Source organism: Pseudochaenichthys georgianus, chromosome 13, assembly GCF_902827115.2.
Source record: "Pseudochaenichthys georgianus chromosome 13, fPseGeo1.2, whole genome shotgun sequence".
NCBI lineage: Eukaryota > Metazoa > Chordata > Actinopteri > Perciformes > Channichthyidae > Pseudochaenichthys > Pseudochaenichthys georgianus.
Genome location: NC_047515.1, coordinates 4426106 through 4449362, shown reverse-complemented (window position 1 = coordinate 4449362; position 23257 = coordinate 4426106). Strand labels below are relative to the sequence as shown.

The 23257-nt window shown below is 40.3% G+C and overlaps 1 protein-coding gene across 6 annotated transcripts; it reads left to right on the top strand.

Moving 5' to 3' along the window:
* Positions 1 to 4838: 4838 nt before the first annotated feature.
* On the top strand, positions 4839 to 20692 carry LOC117457492 (cyclin-dependent kinase-like 1). Of its 6 annotated transcripts, none has more exons than XM_071205230.1 (10): positions 4839 to 4894; positions 6781 to 6959; positions 8206 to 8327; positions 9132 to 9204; positions 10549 to 10639; positions 10989 to 11189; positions 12590 to 12672; positions 12767 to 12823; positions 13272 to 13451; positions 19935 to 20692. In XM_071205230.1, exons 2-10 carry the CDS (start codon positions 6792 to 6794, stop codon positions 20007 to 20009), a joined length of 1050 nt encoding a protein of 349 aa, XP_071061331.1. In that variant the 5' UTR covers positions 4839 to 4894; positions 6781 to 6791; the 3' UTR covers positions 20010 to 20692. The 6 variants fall into 6 exon arrangements, with proteins under 6 accessions (XP_071061331.1, XP_071061333.1, XP_071061329.1 ...); XM_071205232.1 differs by having other exon boundaries at positions 4873 to 4955; positions 10992 to 11189; XM_071205228.1 differs by having other exon boundaries at positions 4873 to 4955; positions 19935 to 20691.
* The last annotated feature ends 2565 nt before the right edge of the window (positions 20693 to 23257 follow it).

The window sequence follows — 23257 nt, the reverse complement described above, 5'->3', positions numbered from 1 at the left end:
CCGCAGTGTAAAACATCTGCTGTTTAACAGAGCTCTGCTGCCTGCCTTCTGTCCACATCAGGAAGCCAGCAGCTGAACACTGCAGAGCCACCAGCTGAACACTGCAGAGCCACAAGAGCTCTCACACTATCTGCTTTCTCTGCCACTGGTGACTGGCATATCCAAGGGCTCTGCAGTGGTGTGAATTAACTAGGTACATTTACTCAACTGCTCTTGTTAAGTAAATGTCCGTAGCTTGTTTGTGTCAGAGGTAGCTAAAAAAGTGACAAAATAAGACTGCTAAACGTCATCACGCCGACCATTAGCAGCCTTTAGCTTAGCCATGGTCAGTGGTGTAAAGTTGTTAAGTAAATATACTCAAGTATTGCACTTCCTGTAGGCTACATCTAGACCCCAGAGGTGAAGAGTGTACTTGTTACTCCACTACATAGGCCTACATTCCCACACTCTGGTACTTCTACTTTGACTTAGTAAAAGATCTGAGTACTTTTTCCACATCTAGGTCACCACATTTACCTGGTGGCTGTGAAGGTGAACGCCTGCCAGGCCAAAGAACTGGGCCCGCCATGTCTAAAAGTAGAAGCGTGGTTTTGAATGGATGGAGAGCCAACAGGGCTGGGCCGTGTGGTGCACTGACCTACGTCTGAGCGCTTTTTAAAGGTACAATTGTGTATTTTCAAAAGAAAGGCTACATTAAAACAAACCAGTGATGGTTTCAATCATTGTTGTCTCTGTCTGAGGGATGATTCATCAAGGAAGTAAAGATAGTACACTGAAAAAACGGAAACGTTGATTTTAATAAAATGTATTATGCTTTCAACTACCTAATACAGTTTTGTGAAATCTATTGACATAATACATTTTTATTAAAGTCAACATGTCAGTGTATGTTGCCAACAGTTCAGTTGTTATTTAAGGTTGTGCCCCAACTGGGTTTTCCACGGTTGTTTATTGTCTTCCACTCTGTCCGACGGTTACAAAGAAAGAGCTGTTCATCAAACACTGAATAAACATGACGTTTGTTTAACATGGGGAAACTCAAGCAGAAACCCCCTAAAATACCAGCAATTATAACAACAGGAAATAACGATTGCTCAAACAAAGGTCCTATTGACAATTTGCAGACTGTGTCAACAAATACACATCTCTGATTACCATTAATGATAAGAGTGGGAGGATAATATGAGTGTGGCTATCTGCTGTCAACAACTGTTGCTTGTGTTGGTGTGTGGGAGCTTTGATGGGTGTGCACCGCCCCCTGGTGGACAAACATAGGTAACATCTCCGCCATCTACCTGAATTACCTCCATTTGTTTTACGATGCACCCATTTTAGTGTGCACTGTAAATATATAAAACCATCACCAGTAGTGAATTGAGGTAGAGAAGGATCTCAACAGAAGTAAACATTTACAGATCACCGTGTATCACTTGCCTGAGTGATACATGATCATCTTTCTTTGGTTACATTGAAGTCCCATCGATACAGTGTAGGAAGAAATACTCAGATACTGTACTCAAATAAAAGTATGAATACTATGGTCTTCAAATATTCTACTACAAGTAGAAGTTCTGATTTCAAATTCTACTTCAGTAAAAGTACAAAAGTATTAGCATCAAACTGTACTTAAAGTACAACAAGTAAAATAATATTCAGCTAAATGTACTTCAAGTATCAAAAGTGAAAATACTTGTTATTCAGACTAGATCATTTCACCGTACTTTATTGTGATACATATAAGAGCATTTAAGTATTGTAGTTTTTCAATTGTGACCAAATGTAGATACTGTATAGATTAGTAGTAAATATGTATGTGCTATTTTGTGTACAAAGTAACTAGTTACTGTGAGTGTTCAAATACATTTAGTGGAGTAAAAAGTATGATATTACCCTCTGAAATGTAGTGACTTATAAGTATAAAGCAGCATTAAATGTTATGTAAAGTCAAAAATAAAGCACAATAATTGAGTATGTACTATCCACCACTGCATATAGGAACTGAAGATAATGAGCATTTCCTCTCATAACCACAGCTGCATCCTGTGGTGAAGGTCAGGATGTTTAGGCACTATCAGTAAGGACACTATAGTTCTAACAGTGACAACTGAACTAAATGCATCTCCAGCAACACATGAGTTCTTGTTGTACAAATGAGTCCAAAGGTCCAAAAATCATTTAATGATTTGTTTCACCTTCTCTCTATTCCAACTTACTTCATGGACCTCTGAACACAACCACCTCCCTACCAGCACGCCCTACCAGTCTGTCATGGGGCATTTCATACCACAGAGCCTCGACGCCAGCACCTCAAGGTGTCTGTCTGTCTTTTCTGAGCAACATGATCTATGCCTTTCCCTGTGAAGTCCTAAATGCGTCTCTGCCAAGGATCCCAGAGCTGTGTCCAGAGGTGGAAGTAGTACTCAGATCTTGTAATCAGGTAAAAGTAGAGGTATCAGAGTGTAGGAATACTCTGTTACAAGTAAAAGTCCTGAATTTAAAATCTTACTCAAGTAAAAGTACATAGGTATTAGCATCAAAATAAACACAAAGTACTGAAAGTAAAAGTCATTATCCTCATACCTCATTTCAGAAAAACATATATTATATGTTTTGATTATCGATAACTCTTCCGCCTGGCAGGCGGCACCGCAGCATCAGGAATGAAACCACCAGACTCAGGGACAGTTTCATCCCACAGGCCATAAGACTATTAAACGGCTGAGCTTGCACTATTTTTATTTTTGCATGTAGTTGTTTTATATATTTTGTTTTATATCTTGTAAAATTGCAATGTTGAGAACCTGCCATCTAAGTATTTCAAACATTACATAATTACACCGTAGTTGTGTATATGTCATGACAAAAAAACATTTGAATTTGAACTTAATGCATTAAAGTGTTCTCAAAGCAGGTAAAGTCTGATTTAACACTTGATTATATTTCACATCATTAATCCAAATCTGTAAAGTAAGTAAAGGTATTAAATACATGTAGTGGATTAAAAATACACAATGTAGCTATGTTTGTAATGGGGTAGAAGTACAACAAATGTAAATACTTTTAAAAGTAAATTGTACTTAAAGGTAGGGATAGGTAATTTACTTCAGAAACACTTTTTGTTATATTCCATGGAATGCTCTTAACATCCCGATAGCAATGAATAAATTAAATTCTTTGACAATAAATATATACAAATATTTCATCTGTGGAAGCCGTGGCGCTGTAAAAAGCAAGTCAAATTATCTGCCTCTGCCCGTGGCAGATGATTGGATGGCCTACCTGCCTGTCAGCCTTCCATCTCGTGCACAAACTTATCTCGTGCCCTCATTTTTTTCGGTTGTGTACTTTCAAATTATAGCTTACTCGAGCTGGTTTCTCCATTCTTACCTACCCTACCTTTAAGTACAGTACTTGAGTCTCTGAGCACTTGTAAATGCTGGACGGTGTGTGTGAGAGAGAGAGAGAGAGAGAGAGAGAGAGAGAGAGAGAGAGAGAGAGAGAGAGAGAGAGAGAGAGAGAGAGAGAGAGAGAGAGAGAGAGAGAGAGGACAGCACAGTCTATAAATCATGCTACCACATCAGAGTTGGTCCTGCACATATCATAATAATAATAATAATAATTCCTTACATTATTATAGCGCTTTTTCCAGAGCTCAAAGCGCTTTACAAATACACATCACATCACATCACATCACATCAATTATTATACATGCAATGGTCATATTGGTGGCTATGTGACATGATGCTGCAGCTTTGAAACTGCTGAGATGATTTTGCAGTGGAGTGATGCTCAGGAACTTTGGATTCAAACATTGAGTCAGACAGGATATATTTACTGATTTATTTCAAGGAATAGTGTATCGGTACAGGTTCCAGGTAACAGCATTAGACGTAAATGGATCAGCGGCTCAAAAGCAAATGGCAAGAAACAACATGCAAGATAAAGTACAGAGATGTCCTCAGTAAAGTACTTGTGACGCATTGAATGGGTGTTGTCAATGTAACTTTAGCATATAGCCAATAATTATATTATTATTGCATAGTATTGCATTTGTGCTGTTGAGTATTTTATTGTAGAGTTTATACACTTTGGATGTATAATTCTACATCTTTTATGTTAGTGTAACTCCTAAATAAATTCCAACAGTGCTGGAAAGTACTTACTCAAGTACCGCACTAAAGTACACATTTTGAGGTACTTGTACTTTACTTGAGAATATTCTTTCTGTGGCACTTTATACTTCTACCCAACTACAGTTCAAAGGAAAATATTGTGCTTTTTTACTTCACTAAATGTATTCAACAGCTTTAGTTTATTACATTTTACTATGGATAAAGATTATTAAACATTACAACATATGATATTTGTATAGATCAGATGATCCATTAAGTGCCTAAAACAATGTTGGGGAAACACAACATTAATTGGAAGCAATTTAGCTAATTGTTTAAGCATTTTTTTTATGTAAAACATTTCATAGTTCCAGCTTCTCAATTGTGAAGATTTTATGCTTTTTTCCATTTATATCTATCTCTTTTTAATATTTTAGAGGGTTTTTCTCTGTGATGAGTACTTTTACTCCCAATACTTTTAATACATTTTCCTGATTAAACTTTTATTTGCAACGGAGTATTTTTACAGTCTAGTATCTGTGAACGTTATAAAAATATACTAACTTTAAAGCTAATAATAAAACAATGGAAATGGACCTACTGTGTTAGGTTTGTTCCTAAATAGGAGCGGTTTAATAGCCTACTAGGCCTACCTGATTTTAAATAATAAACTGAATACACAATAAACCAAAACATTGTTAGATAATCAGTCATTCGTAGGTCGTGTGACGGTTAACGCTGCTTCCGGTCACCTGTCGGCCACCTGTCTCCTTGGTTACAACGTGAGTGTTTTAACCTTCTTTGTGAATCCCGTAACGATGTGTTTGTGCGCAGTTCTCAGGGGTAAGTCAAACTTCCTAACGCTTAGTTATTAATTATCAATGACGAGGCGTCCTGGTAATGTGAAAATAGACTGAAAATGAAGAGTGAGTGCTGAGGGAAAATTATAACAAAGAGGGTTACCATGGTAATGACGACGCACAGGACAGGAGGGTATAGTATTAACAGACAGAGACCTCTGACATCCTTCTTACTGCTATCATAAATCAAACTCACCTTATGACGACAACATGTATCTCTGCGGACTGTTGACGGACTGTTTGTTGACGGACTGTTGACGGACTGTTTGTTGACGGACTGTTGACGGACTGTTGACAGACTGTTGACGGAAGGACCCTCCGCAGACTGACGGCGGGTGGCGAGTTCACTGCGGACAGGTGAGTGGGACACTGACGGCAATTTAGGGTCGGCATCATGAGTTGTGTTTGTCTACAACAACACACATCTTCAGGACTGGGGTAATATCAGTGGGCTTAAGTAACTAAGTACATTTACTCAAGTACTTCAGTAGAATGTTGTACTTCTACTCCACTACAATTCAGAGGTAAATATTGTAATGTTACTCCACTACATTTAGCCTATGCAGTACCTTTAGTTAGCATACTTTGCAGATTTAGATTGATGATAAACAGCATGATCTACTCTTAAATCAGACTTGAGTTCCACCTGGAGTAAATCCACCAGCTACCCTGCAGTATACAAAGTATTCAGACTAGCTGCACCTTCACCAGCTTTGAGAACACTTTCATGATCAATCATTATAAAACACATCATATATATTATTCTGAAATGGACCAATCTGCACAATGACTACTTTTACTGTCCCTACTTCAACTATATTTTGATGAGAATACTTGTGTGATTTTAGTAACGTTTTGAATGTAGGACTTTTACTTACAGAGTATTCCTACACTCTAGTACTTCTACTTTTACTTCAGTATATGACTACTTCTCCCAACTTCTGTCAAATGGGTAGAAAGAACAACCATTAAGTCACACAATTCATTTCATTGGTGAATTGGCTGAGTCGGAATCTCTCAAGTATTGTTTATGATCAACAATCCAAATCAAAGTTAAGGAATATTTGACTAACAGATTATAAAAAGTTATACCAACCACCAATTGACTTTAATGACTTCAGCTAACCAATAATATGCATTTCTAGAATAAAACAAGACATTCCTTTTTTACTCTTGCTTTTCATTTTCTGGTACTGTATTATTATGTCAGCCCCGACACACGATGTTAAACGTATAGCCTGAGAAATGAAATCATTTGCATTTCTATTCTATGCTTTTTGTTGCCATTTTAATCATAATGTTTGATCTTTCACCAACAACGATGGATAATTCAAGGGAGGGCTATTATTTTATATATAACGTCAACTAACTTCGTTTTCTTGTTTCTTACCTTGGCTGTATATATTCATGTTGAATTAGTTGAATACAAAATAAAAAGTTATTCATTTACTCACTATTCTGAGGTTTTAGAGTAGAACACATGGAAAGGTGAGGGTCCACTTCACCTTAGAGATTCCTCCCTTAAACGTCTCAAGGTAATCGTACATTAAGGCAGTTATATTGTAAATTCCTAGATGAATTAATTGTTTTCTTATAAATACGTGCTAGTGTGATATAAATCCAAACATTCGATAAAGTCAGTTTGAAAAATAGTTTTTCACTTTGTTGACTGACTGAAGACATTTAGGAGAAATCAAAATAGACCAGTGTTTAAAAGATATGTCTTAGGTGTCTTTGATATTTTAAGGTGAATCTTTTACATCTCAATGAGGTGCTGAGCTTGTGATAAATGTTACATTTTTTGACAGGTGACTAGAAAATGGAGAAATATGAAAAGCTGGCCAAAATCGGCGAGGGCTCTTACGGCGTGGTGTTCAAATGCAGACACAGAGACACGGGCCAGATAGTTGCCATTAAGAAGTTTGTGGAATCCGAAGATGATCCTGTCATTAAGAAGATTGCACTGCGAGAAATCCGCATGCTGAAGGTGACAGGAGATTAGCAACACCCAATAGTATCAAGTTGGCTTACATTTAAAACCACTGCACGCACACCGGTTCATATGCACTCTTTAGGTTATATGATACAAAGCCATATTGTAAGGAATGTGTCCGACACAGGTGTTAGACACACATAATGTATACTTGTTGTTTCACAGAGCGATACAGACATTTCAACTTTAAAGGGATGGGAAACAAGCTTTAAACAAAGAGTACACATTTGGAGGCAATTCTGATACAACATTTCAAAAAGGTGGCCAGACTCAAGATCCCTAATAGTGGAGCAGATAAGTGTGATTTTTTGGCAGAATCGTTCAAATGGTGATACAAGCATGACATTTGGTAGGAACGTTCCTTTAGGATCACTCTGCAAGAAAAAAGTGCTAGCCACGTGGATTTTCAACATGGCGGCCATTTTTTCCAAGATGGCCGCCAGGGTATGAAAAAAACAACTTTTAACCATAGAAATCGCCAGAGATGTCGGATTTATTTCATCTTGGTGTCGATTTATAGGTTTTTAACCTTGCTAGAGCTGATTCCTGAGTGTATTGATCGATTTCTTGAACCAATAAATCAATTTTAGGACTTGTGTAACAATAACTATTGTGCAGGCTCCATCTTGGAAAATGGCTGCCATCTTGGAATTTCAAGTGGCTAGCACTTTTTTCTCATAAAGTGACATAAAATAAATATTCCTGCCAAGTTTCATGCTTGTATCATCATTTGAACGATTGACCTTGTTATCTGCTCCACTATAATAGGTTGTATGTTGTTCAGTATGATGTTGAGTTCTGACTAGTGCTGCGTACCGGTACGCCGAACCGGTACTGGACTTGTAAAAAGTTTCGGTTCAAGTCCGGTTAAAACCGGAACGTCAGGAACCGGTACTTGGACTCGCAAAAAACACTTACGTATATTCTGGTGTCTGTGGTTATTTAAACATTCCCTGATAAACGTTATTCAGCGTCAATAAATGAGTGCTAATCCCAGTGTGCTCAGTGTACAACATCACATGTCATTTCACCTTCGATTCGCCGTTTGAAAACGTAGCATTTCGCCACATGCTAATGCTAACCGGAAGTGAAGAATTTTCAGAATAAAAGTCATATAAGTCCGGACCTGAACCTGAACCTCTGAACCTCTGGACTTGAGTCCGGACCTGAACCTGAATGTGAGTCCAGGTACGCAGCACTAGTTCTGACACAGTGTCCTTGTTATCTGTTGGTCCTGCAGCAGCTGAAACACGTGAATCTGGTCAACCTGCTGGAGGTGTTCAGGAGGAAAAGACGGCTCCACTTGGTGTTCGAGTTCTGCGAGCAGACAGTCCTCAATGAGCTGGACAAACACCCTCGAGGGTAAGGGAAACACGTCGGCCATGTCTGTGTGTCTGATCAGTGAGTCGTGGAGGACTCTGAAGAGCTGCATACTTGGAAGGCTGAAGATACTCATCCACTTGAATCTTTATAGAAGTGTATCTGTTATCAATTTCGTTCGCACCCCTCTAAGAATGCCCCATGATGTGCAGTGGTGGAAGGTACATCTACTCGAGTCCTGTACTTCCGTTTTGAGGCATTTGTACTTTAGTCATGTACTTCCCTTTATGCTACTTTCTACTTCACTACATCTTAGATCATTTAGCAAGTCAAAACAACTCCGATGTATATAATTGTATATAAATTGGTTAACATAAGCACTTGACCGGCTACAATGTCAAAGTGCTGCCTACTTCTTAACGCATCAGTGATTATCATCAATTCTCTTGTTCAGTATATAAATGTTCACTAAAAGTTTCAACATTAGAACTTTTACTTTTGATATGTTTTACACTATGCTGATGATACTTCCTTCTACATTACTTTCAGTTTCATTGGAGTATCTATATAGTTTGTATATGTGGGCCTTCTGTTTAGTTTAGTCATGGGAAGTCACACAGCAAGACAAATGGTTAGTGGCCGTCGGACCAGTCCCTTCTCACAAGGCAGTGCAGCAGAAACTCTAGCTGCTCCTGAAAACAAAGGCGCTGTTGCCGTTAGAGACATGCCTAAGGTTACCCGGGTGACAAGAGGATGCGTAAAGCCACACTTCTTGTATTTTATTGTATAATAGACAAGGAAATCAGGACTGGTAAATATGTTGTGTTTGTCTCTGGTCCTCTGCAGGGTTCCAGAGGCTCAGCTGAAGAGCATCGTGTGGCAGACTCTACAGGCGGTCAACTTCTGCCACAAGCACAATGTCAGTATATTTAACTGCTAATATAATGTTTTTCTTTGGTCACTTTCATGTGTTTATTCTTTGATCGGTGTTTGTCCTTCTTCTTCTTCTTGTCTAAAAAGATATATTAAGAGTTTTTAAGGAAGCATTAGAAAAATACTTTAAGCCATATCTAGAGTATTTTAAAGTGACATGTTTCTGTAATATATTCCCTCTCCTCCTGTGACAACATGTAAAGAGATGGGGGGGCTAAATAAAGTGGTTTAAGAAAGATTTTGTATTTACTCAATTTAAAGTGTGTATCTTTTCCACTATATTTTACAGTGTACATATGGCAGCTGATTATTTTTTTAAGATAAACTTGAACACATAAATAACTATCCTTACATTTGTATGTGTTTTACAGTTTACTATATTATTTCATACAAAACATTTGATAAAATACAGTGTTTTGCTCTAATATTCAGTTTAATGTTATTCTAACATTGAATTATAGTTACATGAGCATCATGCAGTACACACAATAATTGTATCACTGTTGCTGCTCATAGCATTGCTTGGAATATATTATACTAATTCCCAGAATCTGGCAAACCATCTTATTTGAATAGCTCAGTTTTTTAACACCTTTTCCTGCAAAAGGTGTCAATGAAGCTGTCCATCAGGCACCTGTGGTTTGGATACTGGGAAGACATGTGCACCACCACAAACCACAGAACTACTCCTACTTACATAATAGAGCGGTGCAGTGTTGATATATTTTTGTAGGCCGGACCTGGAATTTAGCATCACACATTTATGATACCAACAACATTTTGTTCAGCAGGACAATCTCCACATATTAACACCATGTAGTTTTTGTTTTGAACGTAATGGCTGCGCCTCACCACCACTAAGCTAAAGGCGGAATCATGTCGGCGTTATGACATTTAGTTTTCTCACTTAGCCACTTGTTAGCTATTGTTATGACACAGATGCTTCGGACATTACAGAGTTGAGTATATACTGGCGTGTTTTATGTCGTCAAACAAAACGTGAAACATCTTTTTTCCACGTACCTTATTTCACCATAAAACACGTTTAAAAACCATTGACTTCGTGCATGGGGTTCAGGACTCACTGCACCGCTCTTTTCTCACGACAGTTAAGAATAATAAACTCAAACTTTGCCTTCTACTCCCCATCAGGAGTCCTTTAAGTCTCAGTGACTGCAATGCGGTATTCAGTTTCAATATTTGGTATCTGATCTCTTGCCATTGTTCCTCCATTCCTAATCCCTCAGCCTTAATATCCGCCTCTTCCTATGTCACGAAGAGACTGTGTATCACGTTGCCAAATCCCTGATACTGAGTGTTTATGTTGCAGTGTATCCACCGTGACGTGAAGCCAGAGAACATCCTCCTCACCAAAACCGGAGTCATCAAGCTCTGCGACTTCGGTTTCGCCCGCATTCTGAGTAGGTCATCCAGAAAGCGAGTGCATTTATGTGCATTTAGCGTCTACCTCTAATGACTTATTCAACAACAAACCGGAATCATCCTCCTGCCGGCGGCCTCCTCACTTTCAATGTTTCCAATGAATGCTTTGCATAGGGGGACCGTTCAGGCGTCTCTGTGTAGCGTGTCTCTGTGTAGCGTGTCTCTGTTTACCCTTCGTGCATTAGGTTTCTGGGTTGTGTTACCATACATGTACTCTTTCAACATGCCTTGTAATCCCCTCCTCAACAATGTACCCTATTTAGTATTTATTATTATTATTATAAGTGTATGTGTGTACATACAAGTTATCTCTATCCGCCTACTCAGCAGGACCAGAGGACGAGTACACAGACTACGTGGCGACTCGCTGGTACCGGGCCCCTGAGCTGCTGGTCGGGGACACTCAGTACGGGCCCCCTGTGGACATGTGGGCCCTCGGCTGTGTTTTCGCTGAGCTCCTCAATGGGAATCCACTCTGGCCCGGGAAGTCTGACGTTGACCAGCTCTACCTTATCCGAAAAACTCTAGGTATACTGAGGGGCCACGTAAATGGGTTCTTAGCAGGAAGAATCTGCTTTTGGGTGCCAAACTCAACATGTGTTTATTCAGACATTCATAGTTAATACGATTAGTAAATGGATTTAAGGGTAGTTCAGTTCTTAAGTTGATGAAGAAATCCGAGATAATTCAACAGTTAATGATGGATTTGTCTTGCTTTTACACCACAAACAAAGATGTCTACCTTTTAGAGCAGTCTTGGTCAAGTTGACTGATCATTAATACAATAGCTTTCACACCAGTATAAGCTTAGTCAACAGACAATACATCAAAGGTTGTGTGAACTCAAAGGAACTATAATGTAAGAGGAACAATGTCTCTTTCCAGAAGGATAACCCTCAGACCTTGGTGTGAGATACCTGCCAACTGTCTCACTGCACATACGGAGAGAGACAGGTTGACATGTTTAGTTTGGTCGAAAGACAATGCTTCCTACATGAAACTGCTCACAACAGGTCTGTGGACTGTATTTAGTATTTGGGTCAAAGTGTGTTTTTTGGGCGATGTAAGCACCGCGTATAGTTACAGTACATATACTTTCATTATATCGGAGAGAAGTCACACATTTAAGGCCAATGGAGTGGTGCTTAGTCCTGAAACCAGGAAAAGACAGCATTTAACCTCTTCCGGTTCCCTCATCTCAAAGTCAACAGTTTATTGAACGTGTTTGTGGTTAGAAGCCTGAAATAAGGTCTGTGGTTAACACGAGCTGAAGAGATTTGTACATTTTGTTTAACGACGTAAAATACGCCAGTAAAATACGCCACTTGTGAATGTCCAAAGATTTGACGTGTCTTTAAAACGGCGGTTGCTAACAAGTGACTAAATGAATTTGCTAAACGTCATCACCCCGACATAAGTCCCCCTTTAGCTTAGCGGTGGTGATTCGCAGCCGTGCCACTGTGATGTAGTTTGTTTATTGCCTAATGTTAGCTTTTTATATTGACGCTTCAAAAGTCCCAAAGGGGTGTTAATACGTGAGGATCATTCTGCTGAACAGAACGTGTCGAGGGAGCCCGTTGCGATGCTCACTTCCGAGTCTGGTTCACATAAATACGTCATCACTGCACCTCACTATATTTCCAGCACTCTGCAGCACACAGCAAAGCAACCTACATTGATAAATAAGACTACAGGTAAGTGGAACAGTATGTATTTTTGAACTGTTCCTTAAGAAAACCTCCCAAGGAAGCTTGGCTTTTCTTCAGTGGACTTTGCTCTCCGTGGTTTGTTTAACCGCCATAGATCTTGGTTAAACATGTTTGAAAAGTCTCTTCAGCTTAGTTAACCATTTACTCCCAGAAATGGACACACTGAATAAAATAAATGGTACTGATTGATGATTTAGTTGATCTCCTTTCTGACCTCAGGTGACCTGATCCCCCGGCACCAGCAGGTCTTCCGCTCCAATGTTTTCTTCAGCGGAGTCAGTATTCCTGAACCTGACACGACGGTACGAATCCTGTTACCATTGAGAATGCACATGTTATTATTGGGGAGGCCAAGGGTCCTTGACGTCATCATTTTCCATTTATTTCTGTTATTAGGAGCCTTTGGAAAAGCGCTTCCATGGCATGTCTCTTTATGCCCTCCAAGTTATGAAGGTATGTAGTCTTTATTATATACATATATAATACATCGTTTTCTTTTTTAACCAGATTTCACTCCAGTTTTCCCCTCTCATATTGTACTCAAACTCTACTTAATAGCATTTCCATTTATTTTGTATACTGTTTATATATTTTGTTTCAGTTTAAAGATGATTTATTAAAGTGTATCCTAACTTATTCTGTATTTTTTATATTGTGATCAATAGATTCTCTATATATACTGTTGATATGCAGGTTTGTGTTTATTTCTTTGTTTATTATATTTTTAACTCACGTGCAATACCCTGTAACAAACAATTTAAAATGTTTGGATCAATAAAGATAAATCAAGAAATGGTGCTACAGAAAATTAAGGCTATTATGTGTGAGCTCATTTTAACAAGTGTTGCCATTACATACTGTAGTTTGTCCAATTCTTTGAAATAACTAATATTTTGAAAAGCAACCCTCCATGTTCACTCTGTGTGAGCAGTCCTGCCTGGTGATGGACCCGTCACTCCGTCTGTCCTGTGAGGAGCTGCTGGAGCTGCCTTACTTCCAGGAAGATGGAGTGAACTGGGGCCGTGAGGGGGAGCGCCTGGGGAGACGACATGACAAAGTCTCCCGACGCAGACAGCCTGGGGTAAGTGTGGGGAAATCCTCTCATGACCCCACATTGACAGACTGTGCATGCTGCTTCAGCCACACATATCACTGTACCTATACAAGCTCAATGAACATACTGCTATAGGTTAGTTTATATATTCTTAGTATGTTCCTAACAATAATAATATCATACTCATCTTTGTCCGACACAAAGGCTGCTTTCATGAAATCACTTCAAACAAGGGCAAAAAAGAGAGTCAGATCTTGTACTTGAGTAAACATAAAAATACCACAGTATAGAATACTGTTGAAGTTTGAGTCCTGCATAAAGAATGACTTAACAAAACATTTATCGGCATCCAATATGCCTAAGGTACAAAAAGTCCTCATTATACAAATTGGCCACTTTCAGAATAATATACGTTATATTTTTGGATCCTAATTATTGATACATTACATTACATTTAGCTGACGCTTTTATCCAACGCGACTTACAATAAGTGCATTCGACCAAGAAGATACAAACTTGAAGAAAACAGAATCATAAAGTACATCAGGTTTGATAGAGCTAAAACATTTCAAGTGCTACTCAACTGGCTTTAGGTAAGCCAGTCCTTTATTAGTATATAAGTGTTCTGTTAGTAATTCTATCGCTCGAAGTGGAGTCGAAAGAGATGAGTTTTTAGTCTGCGCCGGAAGATGTGCAGCTTTCTGCTGTCCTGATGTCATTGGGGAGCTCATTCCACCATTTTGGAGCCAGGATAGCAAATTGACAAGGGTCGGACTCGGACCCTCTCCAAGTAACCCTGTAGGTGCGGTCTTTGAGGTATGAGGTGAGGAGGGAAAGTGCAGAGCCTGAAACTCCAATATACCTATCGTCGCACACTCTTGGAGTGTGCGAAGGAGGATCTGATGGTTCACCGTGTCGAATGCAGCAGACAGGTCCAACAGGATGATGACAGAGGAGAGGGAGGCTGCTTTAGCATTGTGCAGTTCCTCAGTGACAGCAATGAGAGCAGTTTCTGTGGAGTGACCTGCCTTGAAACCAGACTGGTGCGGATCCAGAAGGTTGTTCTGATGGAGATAGCAGGAGAGTTGTTTAAAGACAGCGCGTTCAAGTGTTTTAGACAGGAACGGGAGGAGAGAGACAGGCCTGTAGTTATAACATCAGACGGGTTGAGAGTGGGTTTCTTATAGGAGAGGGTTTACTCTTGCCTCCTTGAGACTGTTTGGAAAGTGACCAGAAGTTAGAGAAGTGTTGATGAAATGGGAGAGAAACGGTAGAATATCAGGAGCGATAGTCTGAAGGAGGTTTGAAGGGATAGGGTCCAGAGAACAGGTGGTAGGGCAGAGGTAATGAGGGTAAGAACCTCACTTGGAGAGAGAGGGGAAAAGGAGGTCAGTGTGCGGGGTGAAAGGAGGGTCTGGTGACCCAGCGGTGAGTAGAGGTGAGTCAGAAAAAGAAGAGCGAATATCATCAACCTTTTTTTCAAAGTGGTTAACAAAGTCGCTTGACAGAAGTGAGGAGGGGGGAGGGGCTTTGGGGGGGTCCAGGAGGGAGGAGGGGGAAGGGGCTTTGGGGGGGTCCAGGAGGGAGGAGAAGATGGAACATAGTTTTTTGGGATTGGAATAGGAAGATTGGATCTTGTCTTGAAAGAAAGTGCTTTTTGCCTGAGAGATCGAAGCAGAGAAAGAGGAGAGGAGAGCCTGATAGGTTAGGAGGTCGTCACGGTGTTTGGATTTCCACCATTTCCGCTCTGCTGCCCGAAGGACGGTTCTATTAGCACGCAGTGCGTCATTTAGCCTGGGAGCAGGAGGGGACTGACGAGCCTGCCGAGATGTGAGAGGACAGAGAGAGTCCAGAGAGGATGAGAGTAGAGAGGAGAGTTTCTGCAGCAGAGTTTGGAGGCAGGAGTTGGAACGAGTCAGAGGAAGGGATGAGGCAAAGGTAGAGGGGGAGAGGGGAACGAAGGTTACGGTGGACAGGTGCATGAATGAGAAGAGATTAGTTTGTTATGTTTGGAAAGGGGTAAAGAGAATGAGATGAAGAAGTGATCGGAGTGGGCCTAAAAAAATAGGGTCGGGGAGGATACAAAATAATTTTGGGATGAATTTGGGACCAGAGTTAAAATAAAAATACCCTGCTAACTCTACTACGAACGGCGATGAAAATGAAACTGACTGCTCGTTTTGTGTAGCACACAGTTATTAAACCTCCTTGTCAACATAAACACACAAGCACAAAACATTTAGCAACCCGCAAAATAACACACACACAACACACACACACACACACACACACACACACACACACACACACACACACACACACACACACACACCACACACACCACACACACACACCACACACACACACCACACACCACACACACACACACACAGCTGTGCCCGCAAATTTGTGGGTCTAGCTATTACTGAGTGTGTGTATTTCGTATGTTGAGTTGATGTATAATGACAATGGCATCCCGCGGAGGAATTCTGCAATTTTTTACCATTACATCACGAAAACGCACAGCAGAACCAGACCCTGGAGCGCCGGCCTCTTTATTTACTTACTCCTCTTCATCCCTATGGGTAATAAGGCTGAGAACTCTCCATCGTATTTAGTCCTTAGCAATATGCTGCGCCTCTCCCCATGTAGGGATGGGTACCGAGCCCCGGTATTAACTGGGCCCGGGCCGGAATGATTAAAGACAGTGGTACCTTTAAGCTCCGACGTTATCTGACTTTTTATCTGTAAAAATATATTTCCTGTCTTAGTGCTACATAAACATTATATGCAGTTTTAGTTTCATCAACTCTAATATGCAATAAGACTACAAAATGCGTCTATGATGTATTTTCGATCTTTCCAATCTGTTAGAACGGGGGTACAAAAAATGCTGGACTCAAATGCGACGACTCATATTTTAATGAGGAAAAAATAAAACAAAGTTTTAACAAAAATCACTCTTGCGAGGACAAAACAAAACTTCTTGATTTCAAACAAACAAAACTCTCTTCTCTGGTTAACGCTGGGTCTGTGGACATAGAAGCACACTGAAACAAGACGAACTGGCACAAGACAAGGGAGACAAGGACTATTTAAACATGAGGGAATTGGGAACAGGTGGAAACAATCAGGGGCGGGGCAGATGCTGACGATGGCGGAAAAACACCCAAAGTGAGGAAGTAACGGAGCGTCCACACAGCAGCGTGCGTTGACGCTTGGCGTGTCTGAAGCTTGGGGATTTTTTGCGAGCAACGCGACCAACAACCAATCACATGAATCTCCCGCCCCAGACATACAAAGCATAGCAATGTTAAAACGAAGTAAACTGGATATAAAATCCCCAACAGGCGAAAAACCTACCATTTCATCACCCACTGTCTCTGCACCTCCCTCCATGCCTCGCTCCTCCGGTTTGTATCCCGGTAGATGAACAGAGACTGATCATACAGCACCGGGTGATTCACTACCGCTATAATTAATTTTCCCTCCATTTTTGGAATATGAGGAAATGACCTGCGTAGTCTCTCTCAGCATACACGCGGTTTGATTGGCTAGCGCTTGTACTGGCAGATTTGCATAAATGGGATTTCATTGGCTGACGCTTCTGCCGAGGCGCCAAAAGTTGAACATTGCTCAACTTTTGAAGCGAGCAACGCCAGCAACGCCAGCAACGCCAGCAACGCTCCACGTCGCTTCCCAAAATGCAGTTCGGCTAAAAGTGACGTCACCCCATTCAAAGTGAATGGGCAGAAGCGTTGGAAGCTTCAACGCACGCCGCTGTGTGGACGGGCCGTAACAGGACCTGAAGAGAAAGACAAGAGGTAAGTACAAAATAAAACAGGAAATGGGAAAACGAGACATAACATGAAACATGGGGACTTGACTAGAGATGACATACATAAAATAGACAGACAAGACGTGACGTAACAAGAAAACCTGACTACATAGAAACCTGACTAGACTTGGAATTACATACCTGACTAAACATGAAATGACAGACATAAAACACAACTAACACAATTGACGAGACACCACACAATCCAGACGAGAGATCTCGCTCTCCCGTCTGTGTACGGGGCGGTTTGTAAAGGTCTCCTGACTGTGTTACAGACTGTCATCCTGGTTAGTGGTTCCTCTGGGTTCTGTCTTCTGGAAAGTGTTGGATTTGTTTGTTAATTGGATGGGACTTGATTGGATTCAATATTAGAGTAACTTTCTCGTTTGTGTGTTTTTCTTAAATATATTTGGCCTTTGTTTATGTGATTGACTGATTTACTCAAATAAAAAGATTGATGAATTATCATCTAATGATTTGTATGATGTTTTATTTATGTTAAAGGTCACTTTGAATTATCTTAACTAATGATAATGTAGAAAAACTAATATTTTAAATTCAGGACGGTCCACATTAATTTCGGGACGGCTTAGATTGTATTTCGAGATGGTTCCGGGAGGATGGTGAAAAAAGTTAGTCGAGAGCCCTGGATCCAAGGTGTGAAGCGGGTTTACAGAGAGGTTAGGAGTAGTGCAGTTCCTTGAGAATATGAGATCAAGGACATTGCCAGATTTATGAGTTGGTGGGGATGGAGACAGTGAGAAAGCAAAGGCGGTTAAAAGAGATGTTAGTTCAGATGTCTTCTCTGTCTGGAGGTTGACGTCTCAGAGAAGTACAGCGGGAGGGGCCAGTTTCAGGGATGTGTGAGAGGAGATTATCTAATTCCTCCAAGAAGTCTCCCAAGGCGCCTGGTGGACGGTAGAGAACACAATGGTTAGTTGTATAGGATGGGTTACAGCAACGGCATGGAATTCAAAAGGTGGAAGGAGTGAAGTTAGGTAGCTTGAAGAGGGAAAAGCTCCATTGGGAGAGAGCAGGAGACCAGTGCCACCTCCTCTGCCAGTGGGTCTGGGTGTATGGGAGAAGGAATATGCTGTGGACAGAGCTGCTGGGGTGGATGTGTTGAATGGAGTAATCCAGGTCTCAGTGAGAGCAAGGAAATCAAGGGACTGCAGGGAGGCGTAGCCAGAGATGAAGTCAGCCTTAGGAACAGCTGACTGGCAGTTCCACAGGCTGCCTGAAACTAGATGTTGGATCTCAGTGGAGCATGTGGGATAGACGAGAGCAGGCCGGTTATAACGATTAGGAGATGCACAGGGCCAGTGATAAATGCGAAGGGACACATACATGTATATTGATGCATTAATGTATTTTTTGCAAGTAGTAAAGTGGAGCTAATTCAACTACTTTATGCATTGCTGGGTAGATAGTGATTTTACTTCAGGTATAACTAAATCCAATGTACAAATGTAGCACCTAATTTCAGACGCCCCTACCCATGTGGGGCCGTGATCGGCACGGGGTGGGCCCTCGCTGAAAGGAAAACCCCCCACATGACTTGATACGCCCCCTTGATAAATTATAATGAAACCAGCTGCAATGGATCATGGATCCACCAGGAGGAGCAGTGTTTAAAAAGCTGCCACACTGGAACTCATGTGAAATAAACAGCTGATAGGTATATCTGATATAGCGGATCTTCACAGATAGGATCATATCTGTGCTAAATAATTGACATGTAATCATTTACAAAACATCACCTTGTTTTATTTAACAAAATAATGTTGTTTAATCCACGTTGGCGTACTACAACTACAAAAATAATCGGTTTGTTTTTTCATCAGGAAATGCAGCCCAGCTCAAACAAACGATTTTAAATCATCATCCTCACGATCATTTAATGTATCATATGTTCGCAGAATTGACATGAAAGCATTAAGAAATATGAATTTGCTCTAGTCAACTTCATTAAAACTTTATTAACGTGCCTAAACTCAGTAATTCACTAAAAATAGGTTTATTTTAACGGAGCCTCGTCGTCTGACATGAAAAGCATCAACAAATATGAATATGCTGGAGTCAACCTAATTAAAACTTTATTAACGTGCCTAAACACAAAAAATAGGTTTATTTTGAATGGAGCCTCGTTATCTCACCACGAGCAAACAATAATATTTACAGTGTTAATAGTTTACTGTATTATTAGTGTTTAATATTACTGCTATAACAATCACACATTGTTGTGCAATGATAAAATCAGCCCGTTCATTTTTTAAATAGTCTGCAGAAGAATCTTCGGAAATTGACCAGTGGGGTATCTACTGATGTATTTTAACATGTAGCGAAACACTCTTGGACTTACGTAAACAACAGACCTTATTTGAGACATCTAACCAAACACACGTTTAAAAAACAAACATTTACTTTGACACGAGGGAACAAGAAATGCAACTAATTTCCGGGTTTTATGACTCATTCCTGCAACACTTTATTATTACTTAAGTAAAATACTTAAATAAGTGCTCAATTACATTCTACGACTGATTTGAACTTGCATGGATCTGAACAAACCTTTCTTTAACGGACACCTTAATAAGTAGTCTAAGATAGACATCCTGAAAAAAGCATCAAGTTAACCTTTTTTTTCTTGTCTTCCCCTTTCCTTTCTCTAGGCTCAGTACCTGCCTCAGTTACCCAACAGCAACATCTCACCAGCTCCAGATGTTAAGAAACAGGTGAAAGCATAAATATCACCTGCCCAACATTTAACAAAGCAACACGTGTGGGCTGAGCTGAAAAAAGGCTGACTCATGCTAAGCTTTGTGCGATCATTTGAATACAGTAAGATATATTGTTGTTGTTGTGACGGTGAAAATGTGTATTTTGAGTCTGTGATCACGTCGTATTTTTGGCATTATCGCTTAATATTATTTACTCGACAAACAATTGTTAGGTCATTTACAGATGCAGGTGCAACACAGTCTCACTCCCTGATAGTCCAATAGCGACGCTATGTCGAAGCACTTGGCTTCAACATAGCGTCGCTATTGGACTTAACATTGCAGGAACGTTGATTTTCAAGTCCCAAAACAAACCATGCAATATCAGGCTTAATATTTATCTCTAGATACCCTCAAAGCTTTTTGCTTATATGTATTTAAAAGAAGACCTTAACCTAAAGTATTATTTAATCAAATATAACACATTCAACAAAACATGCAGCAGACCTTAGGCAAGGCAAGTTTATTTATATAGCACCTTTCAACACAAGGCAATTCAAAGTGCTTTAGAAAAATGAAAGACATTAAGAAAAAGGCATTTAAAAACAGTAATTAAAAAGCAACACAATCTACCTGCATTGGAATTACTCTAAACGTCCAAAAAAACTCTAAACGTCAAAAAAACACAAAAGCGATGGGAAAAAACCCACAGCAACACAGAAAAGATGGTCTTAACATGACCCAGCAGCTGTCTAGTTAATACAAAATAATAATATCAAACAAAAATATTACCATTAACTTTATGTGTGAAATTAAAACAGAACGGTAAATGAATAGTTTCCGGTCTATTCTGAGGCCCAATCTCTGTAGATAAATATATAACTAAGCCAGATGTGTAATATTTAATGCAGCCGAACCATTTATTACAATGCATTCATGTGATGACTTTAAAAGAGTAAAGCAATCCCTCTGAATAAAGTATGATTTTTACCTTTTACGAAAACATTTATTTCATATGGAATACAGTCAGAGGTCAACCAATCACAGAGCTTGAGGACTAATCACGGGGTTTGTCGAGCAAAGCGCATGGTGTAGTCTCACACGATAGCTGAGGATTATGGGTAGTGTAGTGTCTTCGGCCATCCTAAACTCCGATACAACTATTTGTTTCTCAGAATAGAAGGGGAAAAACACAAAACCATTGTCCACAATTTACACCAATCAATGTTGTGTAATTAACAGGATAATCTGGTTGTTTTTGAGTCGATGAGTAGTGCAGATATCACTGTCAAATCAATCGACAGTAAGGAGAATACTTACTTCCGGGTGTACATTCTCCGTTAATCCAATGGGAATGGACGCTCACATTGCCTTTAAGGCCACCGACATGGACCGATGCGGTGCTTCCCGAGTGTCAAATACTGCCGCCGATGGGAATACATTGCAATCAGTTGAAAGCTCTTTGCGTCCATTTATGAAGCTGAAGGAGCCTCGGCGCGTCACAACTGCACGCCATGGGACCCTGACCAAGCGTCGCTCCTGACGCTTACGGTACGTCCACACAGCAGCTTTTCAAAAATCTTGAAAATCTTGGAGCTGGGCGTGTCTGACAACTTGGGGATTTTTTGCGAGCAACGCGACCAACAACCAATCACATGAATCTCCCGCCCCCGACATACAAAGCAAAAAACCCTGGGGATTTTATGCGAGCAATATATATATAAATATAAACTCCCCAAACAGGCGAAAACCTACCAGTTCCACCCACTGTCTCTGCCACCTCCCTCCATGCTGGTTCCTCCGGTTTGTATCCCGGTAATAGTTCTGGTCGTAAAGAACCGGGTGATTTGCTACCGTAATTTCTCGTTTGGAATATGAGGAAATGAACTGCGGTCTGACTCTCCCAGCATACACGTGGTTTGATTGGCTAGCGCTTGTACTGGCAGATTTGCATAAACGGGATTTGATTGGCTGGCGCTTCCAGCTCAGCTTCAAAAGTTGAACATTGCTCAACTTTTGAATCCTGGAAATCTTCGCTTCGCTCCCCCACAATGCATTTCGGCGAAAAGCGAGGCAAAGTGACGTCATCCCCATTCAAAGTCAATGGGCAGAGAAGCGTTGGAAGCGGTGGAAGATTTGTCTAAAGCTGCTGTGTGGACGTACCGTTAGGTAGTGAGAGTGTGTTGGCAGGTTATGCAACACACTTACAGTACTGTTAGTAAGGCATACAGCAAATGTAGGTGCACAAATACTGCACTCTTCATCTCTATGAAATTTATTAAATAGCTCATTAAAGTCGGCAGTGTGCCATCATCACTTGGACTAAAGTACTTTTCTTCTTTTTATTTCTTTGTACTAGTTTTATAGTTTTCTGTTGCAGTCAATGACACAAACTACAAAATATGTACACATTAGAAATAAAGGGGCCCTATTCTGCTTATTTTCAGGTTCATATTTGTATTTAGTGTCTCTACTGGTACATGTCTCCATGCTTTAATGATCAAAGAGCTCTTTATTGTTCTCATACTGCTGCAGCACCTCTTTTCACCCTCTCGTCTGAAACCAGAGCCCAGTCTGCTCTGATTGGTTAGCTGGACAGCTCTGTTGTGATTGACCAACCGCCTAAAGATGTCCCGCCCCTTAGCCTATCAAGTACAATGTGTTAAAGGGATAGTCTTACCTAGTGATGTCACCATGTTACGGAAGTAAATGACTACATACTGAGGCGTTTCAGGCAGGGGGGGGGGGGGGGGGGGGGGGGGGTGTGTGGGAGAGAAACTCCCACACACTCCCTTTGCAGAACATTTACATGCACACAAACCTATGTAACACTACAGGAAAGAGAAAACCCCAAAAAGCACAATAGGGCCCCTTTAATATATTTAACAAGATGTTCCTGTCCAATTAATCACAATTTTACAATAAGAGTATACTACAGTAATACAGTAACCATGTAGTGCTCTATACTTGGCTCTTAAGTAGTGTGACGGGTTGCAGTCTGTAATAATACAGCCTGTCTTTGACAATAATCCTCAAAATGTGTCACAATATGACTGATGACATTTTGACAAATCATGTATTTACTTTGTTCATCAATAAAACATTTTTTTACAATTCTTGTAACGTTTTTATCATGTGATCCATGCATTTTACTTATTATTCTTGTAGAAAATCAATCTGCTAAAGTGCATATAATTGAGGAAACATTTATCAAAAATGACCTTATACACCCCTAAAACCAATACAATAAAAACAGGAAGATTGATTCAAACTGT